Here is a 17,811-nt window from a genome sequence, read left to right as displayed (position 1 = left end):
CATGCGCCAACCACCAGTAGGGCGGACAGCCTGTTGCCCCACAGCACCCATGCTGCAAGACTGAGCCCCCATGACTCCAGACCGCGCCGCCCCACCAGCACAAAGCCACAGCAACAATGGCCACCACACAGCACCAACACCAAAATGAAAGGAGCACTTAAAGTCACCTTCCTCCAGCTCTTCAGAGAGAGCCAAAATGGGCTAGACCCCTTACTTTGCAGTCTCCTGCTAATTAAAATCACCTGTGCCAAATGGGAGGAGTGCTGGTCCAAGAAAAAGACAAGAACATGCTTTGTACAAAAACAAAAAGAAAAAAAAGAGCATGAACCGCACCTCCAAAAATCATACGTTGATCTAAAGCCGCTAGGCAAAAATTTATATTACTGAACATGAGGTTTTCAGTTTAACATTCTGATCAGACTGTATGAAGCCCACTGCCACATCACGGCAAACCTCGTAGTGGGTCCTACCGCCCTAACGGAGCGGAGCCATGCGCCAACCACCAGTAGGGCGGACAGCCTGTTGCCCCACAGCACCCATGCTGCAAGACTGAGCCCCCATGACTCCAGACCGCGCCGCCCCACCAGCACAAAGCCACAGCAACAATGGCCACCACACAGCACCAACACCAAAATGAAAGGAGCACTTAAAGTCACCTTCCTCCAGCTCTTCAGAGAGAGCCAAAATGGGCTAGACCCCTTACTTTGCAGTCTCCTGCTAATTAAAATCACCTGTGCCAAATGGGAGGAGTGCTGGTCCAAGAAAAAGACAAGAACATGCTTTGTACAAAAAGAAAAAGAAAAAAAAGAGCATGAACCGCACCTCCAAAAATCATACATTGATCTAAAGCCGCTAGGCAAAAATTTATATTACTGTAAGGGGTAGTAAGGGGTCTAGCCCATTTTGGCTCTCACTGAAGAGCTGGAGGTGGTAGGGGTGGCAATCCACGTAACCGGCTTCTCCAGATTGAATCCAGGTGGATTTTCAATCTCTGGTATGTAGCACCACAGGGGTCACAGACATTTGTCTGTGTATAGGTTTACACATTCTTCACACAATTTTTCCCCTTGTTTTTCTCTCCAATTACTATTTACTTTATGTGTCTTTGTTCTCATTTTTTAGGGTTCTTCCCTATCCACTATGCATCTAGGGACTCTCTGACCTGTGTTGGGATACATGATTTGGAGGTCCCATTGGATATTGGAAACACCCAAGTTGATGGGTTCGCACATCCTTGGCGAGTTCAGAGGAACATGGGTGTTGTTCTTGGGGTACCATGATTATACTTACCCTGAAGACCATATACCCTGTGGTATACTCAGAGGATTTTTCCATTTACCCAGACTGGCCGGGCTACATGTGTTGGAGGTCCCATTGGATATCAGCAATGCCTAAGCAGATGGGCCTGTACATCTTTAGCGACTTTTTAGGATTTTGGAGACATATGGATTTTGCCATTGGTGAACCATGAGTTTACTTACACAGACAACCATGTATCCTGTGTTGTGTTTTAAGGACTTTTCATCTATCCATACTGGCTGGGCTATATAAGTTCGAGGTCCTTTTGGATACCAGTAATACCTAAGGTGATGGGCCCGCACATCCTTAATGATTCATCAGGACTTTGGAGGAACATGGATTTTGCCATTGGTGAACTATGAATACACCTACCCTGAAGATTGAGTATCCTGTAGTGTGTTTCTGGGATTTTCCACCCACCCAGATCGGCCTGTTGTGGTCTCTTGGCTTTAACATACTTGCATGTCGCATTCAGGTTTTATCATTGTTCCCCTTTTTTACCACCTTTTTGTCACCCCTTTTTTGCTTCTCATTTCGATGTGAATACTTTTCTGCCCAATGATGACAGAAGTATTCTAGGAGTGATACCTTTATTGGCTAACCAGGTTAGCCAATAAAGGTATCACTCCTAGAATACTTCTGTTATCATTGGGCAGAAAAGTATTCACATCGATTTTTCTGGCTAACACGGTACCACAATACAATTTGTTATTGTACATCATTGCTTCTCATTTGTAATTGTGCCCAATTTTTTCCTTTGCATATGTTATGTGGGCCATACAGTAAATTTTTGCATTGTATCGTGCTCCAATTTCTGTGGATACATCAAACAAAAAGTATCTGTCCCATCTGCAGTCAATTCCAGGTCTGTCCATTTAGGTCTATAGTTACTGTTTATTTTCAGTTATCTTTCATTGACCTGAAGTTGACTTTGGATTGCCCTTATATTACACCTCTCTTCCTGCGCCTCTTTGCATGACCGCAATCTTGTCACCTATAGCCTCGCTATAAGCATGGCTATTTATATATTTGTCACTCCTATCATCCCATGGGAACTTATGGGTCCATTGGTGTGATTACCATCTGTGCGTTTTTCTCCTTTATTGCTCTCTCCAATAAATTAACTTATGCATTCTGTCTGCCCTACAACATGGCATTGCTGTATTTTTTATCTGTTTTCCCTCGATCCCATGTATTGTATCATGTTTATTCCCCACTTATATCTGCGCCGTCTCTTTTTCTACCTATATATATGACGCTTATGACCTGGCATTGACTCGGCGCATGCATGGTTCGCTCCCCCTAGTGTTGGCGTTCTGCATGTGCATCAGCACCATGACAACGGCGAACACTTCCGGCTATAGCCACTTCCTGAATGCTCCATGCGGCGGCTGCTACTGGCGCGGGATACCAGGACTGCACACCGGTATGTACTTAGCTCATTTGCATCATCTGTATATTAACCTCAGACATGATGTACGACCTTACTTCCCCTGACGAAGCTGCGTCGATCTTGCTCAAACCTGTGAGTTTATTGCTCTCCATCTGCAGCATATCTTTCTTGTCACACCAAATGATTGTGGGTGGCTTGATCTACACCTGGTTGGGGTCTTAAGCATACAGTCTAAACCCATATTATGAGAGGTATATCGGTACTATTACTGTTTGGGTATTGAGCATGCTCATATAACACTGCAAATTACTATATTCAGCATATGGGGTTATAACAACGTTAATATTTGATTATAGGTTGTTGCACGCTATTATTGGGTTCCCTCTATGTATTTGTATCTGTAATATCATGTCTTTACAACATTTTGTTATTTGAGATACCATACCCATGGACAGGAGACATTGTATATTTGCATTAATATAACCAAGTGTCACGAATCCACACCGCTGCCACCAATATGTCACGATTCACACTGTGACCGTCACCCCTATGTCACGGGGTGACTTTAGGCCAACAGACGGCTATGACATGTGCAGGGTGGCTTATCTTAGTTATCCCTCCACTGTGGCAATTTGATGAAAAAAAAACACACAAGGCTATTGACCTCTTAGTTTACCTCTTAGTTTGCAGCAGGGGCTTATTTTAGGTATCCCACTGCTCTTCAATATACCACGAACTGCAGGGATTTATGTATATCCCGCTTACAGTTCCACTTGAAACTTGCAGCTCTATAGCGCCCCCTTACTCTCAGGTCAGACTAGGTACTGCACCTGGGGTAATTAGAAAGGCTGCCTGCTATGTACTGGCTATTGGGCACATTGCGAGGCTATATAAATACTCCCACTCAGGCAGGAGCAATAATTATCAACGCCGCAGTTGCTACAATGGCTCCCAACTACCCAGTACAAAGGTATGCTGCCACCAGCTTCGATTAAACGGGTGTGAAGCTAACCCAAAACAGTAGCGTAATTACCTTCAGAAGACTTGGGGTACGTTTTAGAGCAGGAAGAACGAAAACTAGTAATTTATATATTTTACTCCGAAATGAAGGCAGAGTTTATAAAAAGGCATATAAAAATGTTACAATATGAGACAATTGAAAATATGTAAAAAGGTAATTATAAAAAAACAGGGATTACATGAGAAATCAACACTTACATCACTTACATGTGTTCAAAGCATTGCAGGCAACCAGGCTAGTTCCCATATGTCCCAATGCATTAGGACTGGCAGTCAGGCTCCTCAGGTCAAAAACTCAGACTGCAGGCTAGGTTGAGTGTAAAGACTTATATACTCCAGCCTCGTGGCATCCCTAAAGGGCTGGTTAATGATATTCATTGAGGTCAGAGATCTTTACATTTTCAGACCCTGGAGACAAAGAAATTCCTGGCTGAGAAGGGAGGGACTACAGGCGGCTTTGCAGGATTGGTCACCTGCAGGTTAAAGCCACACCCTGCTTACACAGAAGCTTCAGGTTACCCAGTGTCTGCCATAGGGCTGGTTGGTTGTATTCAGGGGGGGAAGAAAGAGGGGGTTTACAGCTACCATGTGTTTTTCAGGACCATGGTTAGAAGTGCAAAACTCCCTCAGCTATGTTTTTTTTTTACATTATCGTGACATACATTTTCCTCACACCAAGTATACTATTGTTATTGACTAGTACCTTATATGTTGGTTATGCTGTTTTATGTACCATACATATAGGGGTGATGGTTATTGGTTCTGTATTCAGGCCTCTTTTTAAGTGGTTTTATCATGTGTTTGTCTTTTTGAGGTGTAATTAAAGTTTCTTGATTTTTTTTTGTAAATTCTATGGGTGTGCATACCGTTATTGGTCTAGTCTTTTCTCTTCTGTGTTTCATTCAATTTATTCTACAGACCAGGTCTTGCACCCTGTTTTCATGATTGATACAGGGGTGCACTCCTTATATATATATATTTATAGAGTGCTGCAAAGTAACAGATCCATTAAATGGATCGCCCTAACCCAATGTGAACCTAGCCTAAGAGATGGAAAATTTTTTTTTTTTAGCTCTGCAGCCATTATTCCATGATAAGGCCAGTTTAACATGCTAAAAATGTTGAAACGTCTTCTTTAACATATTTCACAGTAGCTCTAAGGTCCATTTACACTCCAACATTATTGCAAAGGAATGCTCACTATATGAAAATCGCACAGCCTGAACAGGCATCCCATCACCCTACGAACGAGCAAAAGACTAAATATTATTACTTCGAAGGACAGCAGTAAATCTTAATGCCAATCACAGTGCTACCATAACAGTTTCTGTCACCCTGCCCTGATAACAGTATGTCAAATCACAGTGCTGCCGTAATGGCGAAAATCAGTGTGTCTCCATGTCTAATGTCTGTGACGTACAAAAGGAAATGTGACAGGCTGGATTCTTCTCTCTCCTGTCTTCATCTGTTGTGTCAGAGTCTGGCAGGCCCCCTGGTCAGCCGATCCCACTATAATTATTGGGCTCAGATAACTTATCACTTATATGTATGGGGCCTTTGGTTTATCTGATTAAGGGCACAGTTTATTTGTTTAATCACCAATGCTGCTCATAGTCGCATGGCTAAAATTAACCATTGTGTCTCTGCACAGGATAGATCACTAGAAGGCATGTGAATGCAGACATTTTATAATGTGACTTTCTCACTTGCTTTTTATTAGAACTGAAGCATCTACTCGGGTTTAAAATAACACAAACATAACGACTGAACAAAAATGTCCAACCTTAAACACGTAAGCCCCACTTTAGATGCAAAGTTAAACCGTCAACAAAAATGCTAATGTATCTGAGAAACAGTCACTTCTTGATCTGCAATGGAGCAGAATAATTGATTTGGACCATGTTTCCGTTCACCATTTGTGGTGTACTGTTTATCTGTTACATACATTCACATCACGCAAGTTTATGAAGCAGCAGAGTGGATGTGAAGAAACAAGCTATTGTGAGCCTGCCGTGACCACAGAAGGTGCCAATCTCTCCCTCTATGCCCTGTTCTTCATGCTATCCTAACAACCCTGAAAGGCGAGTTAGGCAGCTTGGCAGTAAGAGTACACTAGATACTGGTTAAAGGATTGGGATGAATTAACATTGTACGCGATAAACACTTCTATACTTGCAATAATTTCCCATTCTTCCAAACCCCATTATTTCTCACTCCAACAAATATCCCATATGCCTGTCCTTCAAGTTCTAATGTACAGACATTCAGTTGCCAATATTTTCATTCAATTAAATTGTCAAATGTTTTAGATTCACGATGTATTTCTATGGAATTGTAGTATATGTGGAAATATGTGTTATGATCTGATCAAGGTAAACTCACAAAACAAGAGGCAAACTGACCTGATTGCTAGGCGTCTCTGTGTGGGAGATAGAGAATGATCACTGCGGACTGTACCTACAAAATAATATAAGGCATTACATACTCGTAAGTTGACCATTCTTTTCTTTTCGTTACATTTTACCACTATGCACTACCATCAGACACTACAGGGATTATATGGAGTGAGGCAGTAACTAATATGATGACATGGTGACTACCTATAGAAGTTTCTGCAAACACAAAGCTGGTAATGCATATTAGACAATTGTTGGTTGGGCCTGCCAATTTTAGTGGGTGCACTGATAATCTAATAATCTCATGATATCATCTTTCATCAGAATTAAGTATTAGATATGTTGGATATGTTCCTTTAGGAGATAATTGACTCCAAGCAGCTTATCTTCCCCTGCTTATAACAATAAACATGCATGCTCAACTGATGTAAGCATTATTTATTGTTCATTGGGGAATCTAAGGAAATGATTAATATCTAAAGTATATGGTCAACACTATAAGGGATGTCGCAAAAACAACATTTATCATCTATATACATGTTGTTCATGGGGCAATTTGATAGATGACAAATATATGATCACTGGATGTCTGACTGGTGAAAGACTGGAGAGAGACTGGTGAAACCTTCCCAATCAAGAGAATGGGGGTTCCAAAATCCTCTGCATGGGGCAATGGTGGTATGCAGGTGAACCACCAATCCTACAAAAGTGAATGGAGCAGTGGTTGCACAAGCTCACTATTTGTTCATTCATATTGGGGACTTTGCCACCCCCATTCCTATGATCTGTGGGGTCCCAGAGGCTGGACCTCCACTGATTATATACAGTATGTATCATCTATCCTGTGCATAAGTGATTTCTGTTTTTTATAGGACAACCACTTTATAATGCTCTGGAAAAAAAATGTGAAAATCGTCTTATGGATTTTTACTGGACTACCGTTTGACATTCGGGAGGTAGACAGGCCAATATGTTACAGAAATAATATTTGATAATAGTATTTTACTACTCTTTGCATGCTTTCTAGCGATTTGTGTAATGTATGTAATGTATGTAGGAGACAGAAGTAAATGGAAGGCAAAACACATTTGACGAAAAATGAAATGCATTTTGCATTTTATTTTTATTGACTACAATATTCGTAACAGTAAACCAGTTATGGAAGACCTAAGCTAGTCCGCTTGAGATGCCCCTATATGTCCCCCCATAGTTTATAATACAGTTCACCCCTACACTGTAGACCACAGATGCCAGATTTCAGACACAGATGTACCCATAACAGTATGTCAGCCACAAAATGTACCCATAGTGCCTGTCCGATGTCCCATAAAATGTCTGACACAGATATCTTTCATAGTGCCAGCCACAGATGCCCTACCACCTTTCTAAATGGTGGTGTTGGCCCTGCAACATGTCATCCCTCTTAAGTACTTCCTTTACAGCAGTACCTCCTTCAGAACTAGAAGTAGGAAGCACATTGGAATGTCACTTTGAACTTATTCACATCAAATGCCACTTAAGTCTTGCGCACAGCCACTGGATTTCAAGAATGCTTTGCTATAAGAGGAACTCAGGCCTGCTTCTCATTGCAATTGTTAGGTCACCATTTTCAATCAATAGATAGTAATTGATTATTTGTGTACCAGTGCTGAAAAGGCACACTCTGAATGTACACTGTGGTATGATTAGTGCAGTGTTTAAAGGGGTTGTCCCACGAACAAAGTACATTTTTATTAATAGATCATGGAATAATAATAGGTTCCACAATTGGATGTGTTAAAAAGATGTTCCTGTGCTGAGATAATATCATATATGCGTCCCTGGCATGTAATGTGTAAAGGTACCGTCACACTAAGCGACGCTGCAGCGATACCGACAACGATGTCGATCGCTGCAGCGTCGCTGTTTGGTCGCTGGAGAGCTGTCACACAGACAGCTCTCCAGCGACCAACTATGCCGGTAACCAGGGTAAACATCGGGTTACTAAGCGCAGGGCCGCACTTAGTAACCCGATGTTTACCCTGGTTACCAGCTTAAAAGTAAAAAAAACAAACACTACATACTTACATTCCGCTGTCTGTCCCCGGCGCTCTGCTTCCTGCACTGACTGAGCACAGCGGCCGGAAAGCAGAGCGGTGACGTCACCGCTCTGCTTTCCGGCTGACCGGCGCTGACAGTGCAGAGGAAAGCAGAGCGCCGGAGGACAGACAGCGGAATGTAAGTATGTAGTGTTTTTTTTTTTTTACTTTTACGATGGTAACCAGGGTAAACATCGGGTTACTAAGCGCGGCCCTGCGCTTAGTAACCCGATGTTTACCCTGGTTACCAGTGAAGACATCGCTGGATCGGTGTCACACACGCCGATCCAGCGATGTCAGCGGAAAGTCCAGCGACGAAATAAAGTGCTGGACTTTCCTCAGCGACCAATGATCTCCCAGCAGGGGCCTGATCGTTGGTCGCTGTCACACATAACGATTTCCTTAACGATATCGTTGCTACGTCACAAAAAGCAACGATATCGTTAACTATATCGTTATGTGTGACGGTACCTTAATGGATGTTTCTGACGGTGTAGAGCTTCTCCAGTTCTTTGTCTGAACATACTACTAGAGATGGGAGAACCCGAAAAGTAAAGTTCAGCGTCCGTACTGAACGCCTAGTGTCCGGGTTCGGCCCCCCCCCCCGAACACTGTTTTTATCTTGCACTGTCATCTCCATAACAGCATGGCAAACACTGCTGTCAAATAAGTTCACCGCAGTTTACCAGGAGAAATTTGTAATTTCTCCCGGTGAATTCTCTGAGGTCAGTGCTGCACCGTGAGACTTTTTCTTACTGAGGTAGCGGTGATCTCACCGGAGATCAACGCAGTTCATTGGCCCGGCTGGGAACGCAGCCACAGTGACCTTCAGTAACCTCAATGATGTCACCGCTGCTCACTGATGCTGCGCTCGCAGCAGCTTATTCTCCTACTGATTCTCAGCCTGGACGGTCACATCTTGGCACAGTCCAGGTTGAAAACAGTTATCCTCAGACATGGATTATAGCATAGGACAGATCGACGGACAGAACAGATGAGGAATATGGTTGCTTTTTATTTTTGTTTTATTGCAGGAGATGATGGCTTTAATGGAATGGGTGTTATACTCACCTAACTGTGTTTGTTATTTTAAAATAAAAAAGTAAGTGTATTTTGTTTTATTACCATACCACTATAGGATTAGTAATGGATAGGTGACTTATAGATGCCTCTCCATTACTAAGCCGTGGGCTGGATGTCACTATACAATGGTGATATCTGTTAGGAGTCGAGTTTCCTCTGCTGCACAGGGGGAATCTCGATCCATCTCCGCTGCGGTCTCCCATTCTCCTCCAGCCGCAGTGGAGTCTGCTCAGCAGGGACGTCGCTCCCAGTGTCTTGCTCGCTCTCACTCTGTACAGAGAGTTACTGCTGCTTCTTCAGCTCCTGCCATTAAAGTCAGTGCTGGTCAGCGGCGAGCGGACTTCCCTGGGACTAAGTCCTTGTTTGCGCACACTGAGCATGCCCAGAGCAAGATCTCCCGTTGGAGATCGAGGGTCATGTGCTCTGGCTCTGCAGCGCATTCCATTGGTCCTCTTGGCAGGTCTTGGAAGGGCAAAGTTTCTGTGGCCACTTCCTGTCCTGCAATTATATAAACTGCGCATGACCGCACGGCCATGCGCTAGTGTACAGTTGAATACGTGTGTTTGTTGTGAGTGCAAGTCGTTCATTAAATACCCCTACCCTATTGTATGACTGTTCGCGTATGGAGTATGGCTGCTATCTAGCGCCCGAAAAATCACTCAACGTGTCACACACGTATCAGCGTCTATTGCTGTGACCGCCAGTGCGGCGCCACGCGCCAGTAGTGCGCTTCCTGACCCACGTCTGGGTGCTTAGTGGTGCCTGCCAGCACGGCACAGTTCGCACTTCGGTGCTCTAATTATAAGAGTTGCCTAACACACCCTGTTGCGGTGTTGTGCCAGCAAGGGTCTAATCGGACTTCAATCCTAGTTGGGGTTAAGTTCGCTGACTGCTTGCTCGCCTTCTATGTGCGGTACCGCGACCCTGTGACGCAACAGGATCGCTTCCTTCACGTTGGGTGAAGTTTAACCCACGCGTGTATACTTATGAGTACCGCCATATAGTCCGTCATTACTCAGCAGCAGGTTCCATCTCTGCACGGTGGACCCCGGGCTACGAACGCACCGTACACTATCAGTCTTATTATTTGGTGCGTTCCGCTAGCCCTAACAATATCAACCCCACAAATATGAACCCCACTTGCCACTGCCACAGGGCAAGTGGGAAAAGCCAGGCAATGCACCAGAATTAGCACATCTAATAGTTGCATCCATGGTCCCTTACCAGTCTGAGAATACCAGCCCCCAGCTGTCTACTTTAGCGTGGTTGGTTGTCAAAAATTGGGTGATCCCTCACTGTTTTTTAAATGTATTTATTTAAGCAATTAAAAAAACAGCGTTGGGTCCCCTCTATTCTTGATAACCAGCCTTGCTGAAGCTGACAGATGAAGCCTGCAGCTGTCAGTTTTGCATGGCTGGTTATTAAAAATACAGGGGAATCTACGCCTTTAAAAAAAAAAAAAAAAATTATTTAGAGCGCAGGCTGATGAAAACTCCCATCAGCCGCCGCCTGCTCTCGCTGTTATTAGAGGCAGCAGGCATTAGTTGATGGGAGTAGTAGTCCCATCAGCTGATGCCAGTGACCGGAGGTAAACTTTTTACCTCAGATCACAACTGTGAGCCCATGCTGTCATTTTACATCGTGAGAGCCTCGGCTGTCTGACTGGCGGCAGGGGCTGACTGGCAAATTTTAGCCTGGGGGGCAAGTACACAGCAGTGGCCCATGAGTAGCGGCCCATCCTTAAAGGGGTTGTCAGATCTTAAAGGGCACCTGTCACCCCGAAAATCGCGGGTGAGGTAAGCCCACCGGCATCAGGGGCTTATCTACAGCATTCTGTAATGCTGTAGATAAGCCCCCGATGTTACCTGAAAAAGGAGAAAAAGACGTTATATTATACTCACCCAGGGGCGGTCCCGCTGCTGGTCAGGTCGGATGGGCGTCTCCGGTCCGCTGCGGCGCCTCCTATCTTCTTTCCATGACGTCCTCTTCTGATCTTCAGCCACGGCTCCGGCGCAGGCGTACTTTGCTCTGCCCTGTTGAGGGCAGACAAAGTACTGCAGTACGCAGGCGCCGAGCCTCTGACCTTTCCGGCGCCTGCACACTGCAGTACTTTGTCTGCCCTCAACAGGGCAGAGCAAAGTATGCCTGCGCCGGAGCCGTGGCTGAAGATCAGAAGAGGACGTCATGGAAAGAAGATGGGAGGCGCCGCAGCGGACCGGAGACGCCCATCCGACCTGACCAGCAGCGGGACCGCCCCTGGGTAAGTATAATCTAACGTCTTTTTCTCCTTTTTCAGGTAACATCGGGGGCTTATCTACAGCATTACAGAATGCTGTAGATAAGCCCCTGATGCCGGTGGGCTTACCTCACCCGCGAATTTCGGGGTGACAGGTTCCCTTTAAGCTACATGTCTACAGTCACTATGTGTGAATCCTCATATCGTGCGCACTATGCTCTGTGAGGATTCTCCGGTGCCTGCGCCGGGAACAGGTTGTCCTGTGACGGCAAACATGCGAGATATATATATATATATATATATATAACACACACGCACAGTCCCAATGTATAATTGACACACGCACAGCCCCACTGTATATATAGTGCACACACGCACAATCCCACTGTATAATCACACACACACACACACACAGGGCCGGACAGTGACAAAAAAGCAGCCCTGCCACAAAAAACCCCACCAGTCCACATACTCAAACACTCCCCACCCCCAATCAGTGAATTTTGCTATACTTTGTCCTGCCCTTCAAGACTCCTCTTAAAGGCGTTATTTGAATAGCCACATGTGAATGGCGCCGAAGTGCGCATGATCGACCACAGGTCCATTTACATGGTGCTCTTTAGCCACGTAGCATATTGCCCAGCCACGTAGTTCACGTAGTATATTGCCCAGCTACGCACAGAGCCACGTAGTATACAGCACAGAGCCACGTAGTATACAGCACAGAGCCACGTAGTATACAGCACAGAGCCACGTAGTATACAGCACAGAGCCACGTAGTATACTGCCCAGCCACGTAACTGGGCAGTATACTACGTGGCTCTGTGCTGTATACTACGTGGCTGGGCAATATACTACGTGACTGGGCAGTACACTACGTGGCTGGGCAATATACTACGTGGCTGGGCAATATACTACGTGGCTGGGCAGTATGCCCAGTTACGTAGTATACAGCACAATCACGTAGTATATTGGCCAGTCACGTAGTATACAGCACAATCACGTAGTATATTGGCCAGTCACGTAGTATGCACCATATCCCTGTTAAAAAAAAAAGAATTAAAATAAAAAATAGTTACATACTCACCTCCTGGAGCCTCCGGATCGAAGCGTCCGTTCCCCGATGCTTGGCGCGCGGTCCGGTCTGAAGATTGCATTGCGGTCTCGCGAGAACGTACGTCATCATCTCGCGAGACCGCAATGCATGCAGCGGTCACCGGGACGTCGCGCGGAGCGGAAAAGGCCGGTTCCTGATCCGGGGGGGACACCGGAGGGTGAGTATGTAACTATTTTTAATTTTTTTATTATTTTTAACATTAGATATTTTTACTATTCATGCTGGATAGGCAGCATGAATAGTAAAAATGTGGTCACACAGGGTTAATAGCAGCGTTAACCGAGTGCGTTACACCGCGGTCAATGCTGCCATTAACCCTGTGTGAGCGCTGACCGGAGGGGAGTATGCGGACGCCAAGCACTGACTGCGGGGAGTAAGGAGCGGCCATTTTCTTCCGGACTGTGGCCGTCGCTGATTGGTCGCGGCAGCTATGACAGGCAGCTGGCGAGACCAATCAGCGAATGAATAACCGTGACAGAAAGAAAGGACAGACGGAAGTGACCCTTAGACAAATTATATATATATATATATATATATATATATACACACTATATAATTATTGTCTAAGGGTCACTTCCGTCTGTCTGTCTGTCACGGTTATTCATTCGCTGATTGGTCTCGCCAGCTGCCTGTCATGGCTGCCGCAACCAGTCAGCGACGGGCACAGTCCTTACTCCCCGCAGTCAGTGCCTGTCGCCCGCATACTCCCCTCCGGTCACCGCTAACACAGGGTTAATGCCGGCAGTAACGGATGGCGTTATGCCGCGGGTAACGCACTCCGTTACCGCCGCTATTAACCCTGTGTGTCCCCAACTTTTTACTATTGACGCTGCCTATGCGGCATCAATAGTAAAAAATGTAATGTTAAAAATAATAATAAAAAAAACCTGCTATACTCACCCTCCGTAGTCGCTCGCGCCGGCCGCCTTCTTCCGTTGCAGGTTCCGGTGGCAAAGATGGTATGGGAGAAGGACCTGCCATGACGTCACGGTCATGTGACCACGACGTCATCACAGGTCCTGCGCTCATACCAACCCTGGGACCGGAAGCTGCCGTGGACTACAAGGGGCCCTCGGAAAGGTGAGTATATGTTTATTTTTTAACCTGTGACAAAACTGCCTGGGTAATATACTACGTCACTGAGCAATATACTACGCGGCTCTGTGCTGTATACTACGTGGCTGGGCAATATACTACGCGGCTCTGTGCTGTATACTACGTGGCTGGGCAATATACTACGTGGACATGCATATTCTAGAATACCCGATGAGTTAGAATCGGACCACCATCTAGTGTGTGTGTGTGTGTGTGTGTGTGTGTATATATACATAGATATATACTGCGACTATACACAGCAGTGTCGCCTATATAACGTATATGCAGTAGTCTACATATTATACAGGTGATACTGCAAATGTTGGATACACATTATATAGGCGATACTGCTGTATATGATAGTATCACCTATATAGTGTATATACAGCAGTCTATATACATTATATAGGCAATACTGCTACTGATGTGTATATACGTTATATAGGTGATACTGCTGTGTATACAGTGGTGTGATATATACACACACACACACACCCCAGTGTCACCTATATAAGGTATATACGCATCAGTAGCAGAGTGTCACCTATATAACATATAGACTGCTATACGTACATTACATAGGTGGTATAGTGATTATATACAGCAGTATCACCTATATAATGTATATATAGCAGTCTATACACATGATATAGGTGCAACTGCTGTATATAATCACTGTACCACCTATATAATTTACGTATAGCAGTCAATATGTTATATAGGCAATACTGCTACTGATGTATATATGTTATATAGATGATACTGCTGTTGTGTATACATGTACATATATATATATATATATATATATATATATATATACACATAAACACACCCCACAGTGTCACCTATATAAGGTATATATGCATCAGTAGCTGTCACCTATATAAGATATAGATTGCTATATATACACATTATATAGGTAGTATAGTGATTATACACAGCAGTATCACCTATATAATGTATATATAGCAGTCTATACACATTATATAGGTGATACTGCTGTATATACATAAAAAAAAAATTCATCTTGGGACTCACCCAGGTCCCTGGTGAGGTCGGGAGGATGAAGGGCTGAGGTGGGACGGGTCCTGTCCAGCGTGACAGCGTCGGCGGTGAAGAGGATCCCAGGCATTGGTGAGCAGTTTTCTCTGACGCTGGTGCAGGCCGGCCAGCGTCAGACACACAGTCAGGTGGAGGCGCCGGACATTTCAAATCTTTCAATGCGCGCGCGTGGTCTGATCTCCTGCGTGCCCGCGCTGGCACAGGCAGCAGACGAGCGCACGCAGGACCTAGGAACGCGGCCGTGCTCGTGCACTAGCACGGCCGCCGCGGCGCTTCTCAGCGCCGGCAATGCGCGTGCACACCTGACTTTACAAGATTTAAAGGGCCGGCTGGCGGAATGCGCTACGTATTAAAATCGCTGCCAGTCCTCCAGCGGCCCTGTCCAGCTGCTCAGGCACCGGCCCGGGGGGCATATGCATTCTTGCCACCCGGCCCAGTCCGCCCCTGACTGGCGGTAATGATTTTACCATCGATCGGAAGCAGTGTTTGAGGTGCTGTCATGCATATGACCGCGTGGCAAACACTGGATATTTGGGCCCCCCATTCAAGTGAATGGGGTCCGAGTTCGGGCAATGTTCTGGTACCCAAATTCTCTTTGCCCGAACCCAAACATCCAGGAGTCCGCCCATCTCTATATACCACAGCTCCTGGACAAGGGAAAAAGCAAGCGTATACAGGTAGGACTGCATGGGATCACAGCTCGGCTGATTGTTTTTGTGTGGTACATTTTTTTTTAAACAGGCAGGGATATGTTTCTCCTCACAGAAAGCAGCATCCGTGATCCGATGCTGTCCTGTCTTTTGCATCTTCCCCTGCCAAGGAGATGTGGTACAATCAGACATATTCCTGTACAGTCAGACACATCCATTACACCTACATCTACTGATGTCTTGCTATCTAGTGGACGCGGCCTCATTCAATACACTTGTATGAAGGGGGGCAGCACCCACTAGATAGCTTCTACCTGGGTGTAAGCATATCGCATACATCACCACCGTTCCTGGCTTAGAAACCAGTGAATCCTCGCAGCGCACAGTGCATGCACTGGGGAGGGGGATTCAAAGATCTGCAATCAGAGTGACTGTAGACTTTTCCTTTTACACAAGACAATGCCTTCAATGTGAAATAATATTGGAACTATACATAGATCAAGGCTATTGCTTCTATGGGATACAGGTTACATATAAAACGCATCTCTAAACAGCATGTTTTGTATTCACCTACCATCATGATATTCAAACGCAAACCGGCTCACTTTTTGGGTAAGTGTCATTAAAGCCCTAAAAAGATACACATAATTACATCCCTTGACATATATTAAACCGTGGTAAAATGGAACTAACTGAATAAAGCTTACACTGTGAAGTCCAGCTCATCTGCCAAAGGGTTTGCATATCGCCGGATATGAAAGAATGTAAGATAAACCATGGTTATCAGCAATGTGTATCTGGAGATAGAACGAAGAGGAATAGTGTTACACATTTACATACAGGTCACAGCCCTATGTGTCATCTATGATCCACAGTATTCAGCCACATTAAAGCTTCCTATTGTTTAGAAGCAACAGTTACGATTTGGCATAGTAACCAAGTAACTATTTATTATGTAACAAAGGCAGGAAATCGCTCTATATTATCACAATATTACTTTATTCTAAAGTACATATAATTTCAATAGTGTAAGTTTAGTATGGCTTAGTACTAGTTTATTATGGGCAAGTAAATAAAATCCTTAATTAGGTATAATTTTTCTCACCAAACAAATGTCAGCACACTTTCCAAGATCAAGGTTATTTTATTCCACCCACCCACCAAAAAAGTCATTTTTATGCAAGTCATAACTTCAGAACTAGAAAGACCAGAAGATCTAATAGTTTTCAAGATAGCATTGCGACCCTCAACCTAATACAACCTGTTTGCTGTTATCTACCCATGACGAACGCTTATCAAATCAATAACGAGTCTGTTGGCGCTGGTTTAAATAGCTTTTTACATGGGACAGAGCAAACTACATGGAGAGAACAGTTTTTTAGGGTTGTTCTCAGCTTGTCTTCATAAGCGCACCACTCCCATGCTTACCACCATTCATTTTGGTTGGGGATGGAGTGCTTCTGAATGAAGGACAATAATAATAATTATTTTTATTTATATAGCGACAACATATTCCGCAGCACTTTACAATTAAGCGGGGACATGTACAGACAATAAATTCAATACAAGTTAAGACAATTTAAACAGTGACATTAGGGGTGAGGTCCCTGCTCGCAAGCTTACAATCTACAAGGAAATGGGGGGACACAATAGGTGAATAGTGATTGTTATTTCAGGTCTGGCAAATATAATAAATAGGGATTTTCATACAAAGCTGCATGATCCGGTCATCAGCCCGTGTGTTTAAGTGCAATAGTGCAGTTATCGTGTGGAGGGTGTGGATTCAGATGAATAGTGGGGTACAGATTCAGAATAATATTTGGAAGGACGTGTCACGGGGTCCTTCTCCGGTGTCACACAATCAACAGAGCTAGAGTATAGTAAACAATTCCAAGACCTTTATTTAGGCAAAAATAAGAAAGGTCCATATATAATCCACCACACTAAGGATAAAATAGTCCAGAACACGAATGCAGTTCAGTATCAGGATAAAAGTCCAACAATCCAGCAGACAGAGGATAGCATAATCCATATACTCTTCTTTCTCTCTGACCTGCTCTTCACATCATGGTTCCACACAGGATCACATCTGTGTGACACCTCCCTGATATTTAAAAGTTCCCTCCTCATTCACAGGTTAGGGGGGTGGGTCTCAGGGGCTCATTGTTTCAACAAGCTAGTTCAATATGTCATAAGCATATTAGCAAACAACATTATTCACTGACCCTGTGGAGAGATAACAGTACAATACTGTGTGGCTGATATCTTATGGCAAATAGCAACAATTCATCAATTGGCAAATAACTCATCCTACAAGAGAACACCATGATAAACAGCAAAATATAAATATACACAAAATGATACCCACATAGCATATTTCAC

The 17,811-nt window shown here is 44.4% G+C and overlaps 1 protein-coding gene across 1 annotated transcript in view; it reads right to left on the bottom strand.

Moving 5' to 3' along the window:
* Positions 1-17,811, bottom strand: part of LOC138669865 (lysophospholipid acyltransferase 2-like) — a 237,206-nt gene that overhangs the window by 63,058 nt on the left and 156,337 nt on the right. Inside the window, exons 4-6 of the mRNA XM_069756698.1 lie at positions 16,137-16,226; positions 16,004-16,059; positions 6,115-6,169 (exon numbers count right to left, since the gene is read on the bottom strand). Coding sequence (XP_069612799.1) covers positions 6,115-6,169; positions 16,004-16,059; positions 16,137-16,226 — 201 coding nt within the window. The remainder of the gene's footprint in view (positions 1-6,114; positions 6,170-16,003; positions 16,060-16,136; positions 16,227-17,811) is intronic.

The sequence above is a fragment of the Ranitomeya imitator genome, chromosome 3 (assembly GCF_032444005.1).
Source record: "Ranitomeya imitator isolate aRanImi1 chromosome 3, aRanImi1.pri, whole genome shotgun sequence".
NCBI classification, from domain to species: Eukaryota; Metazoa; Chordata; class Amphibia; order Anura; family Dendrobatidae; genus Ranitomeya; species Ranitomeya imitator.
This window is presented reverse-complemented; position numbering and strand designations above follow the sequence as displayed.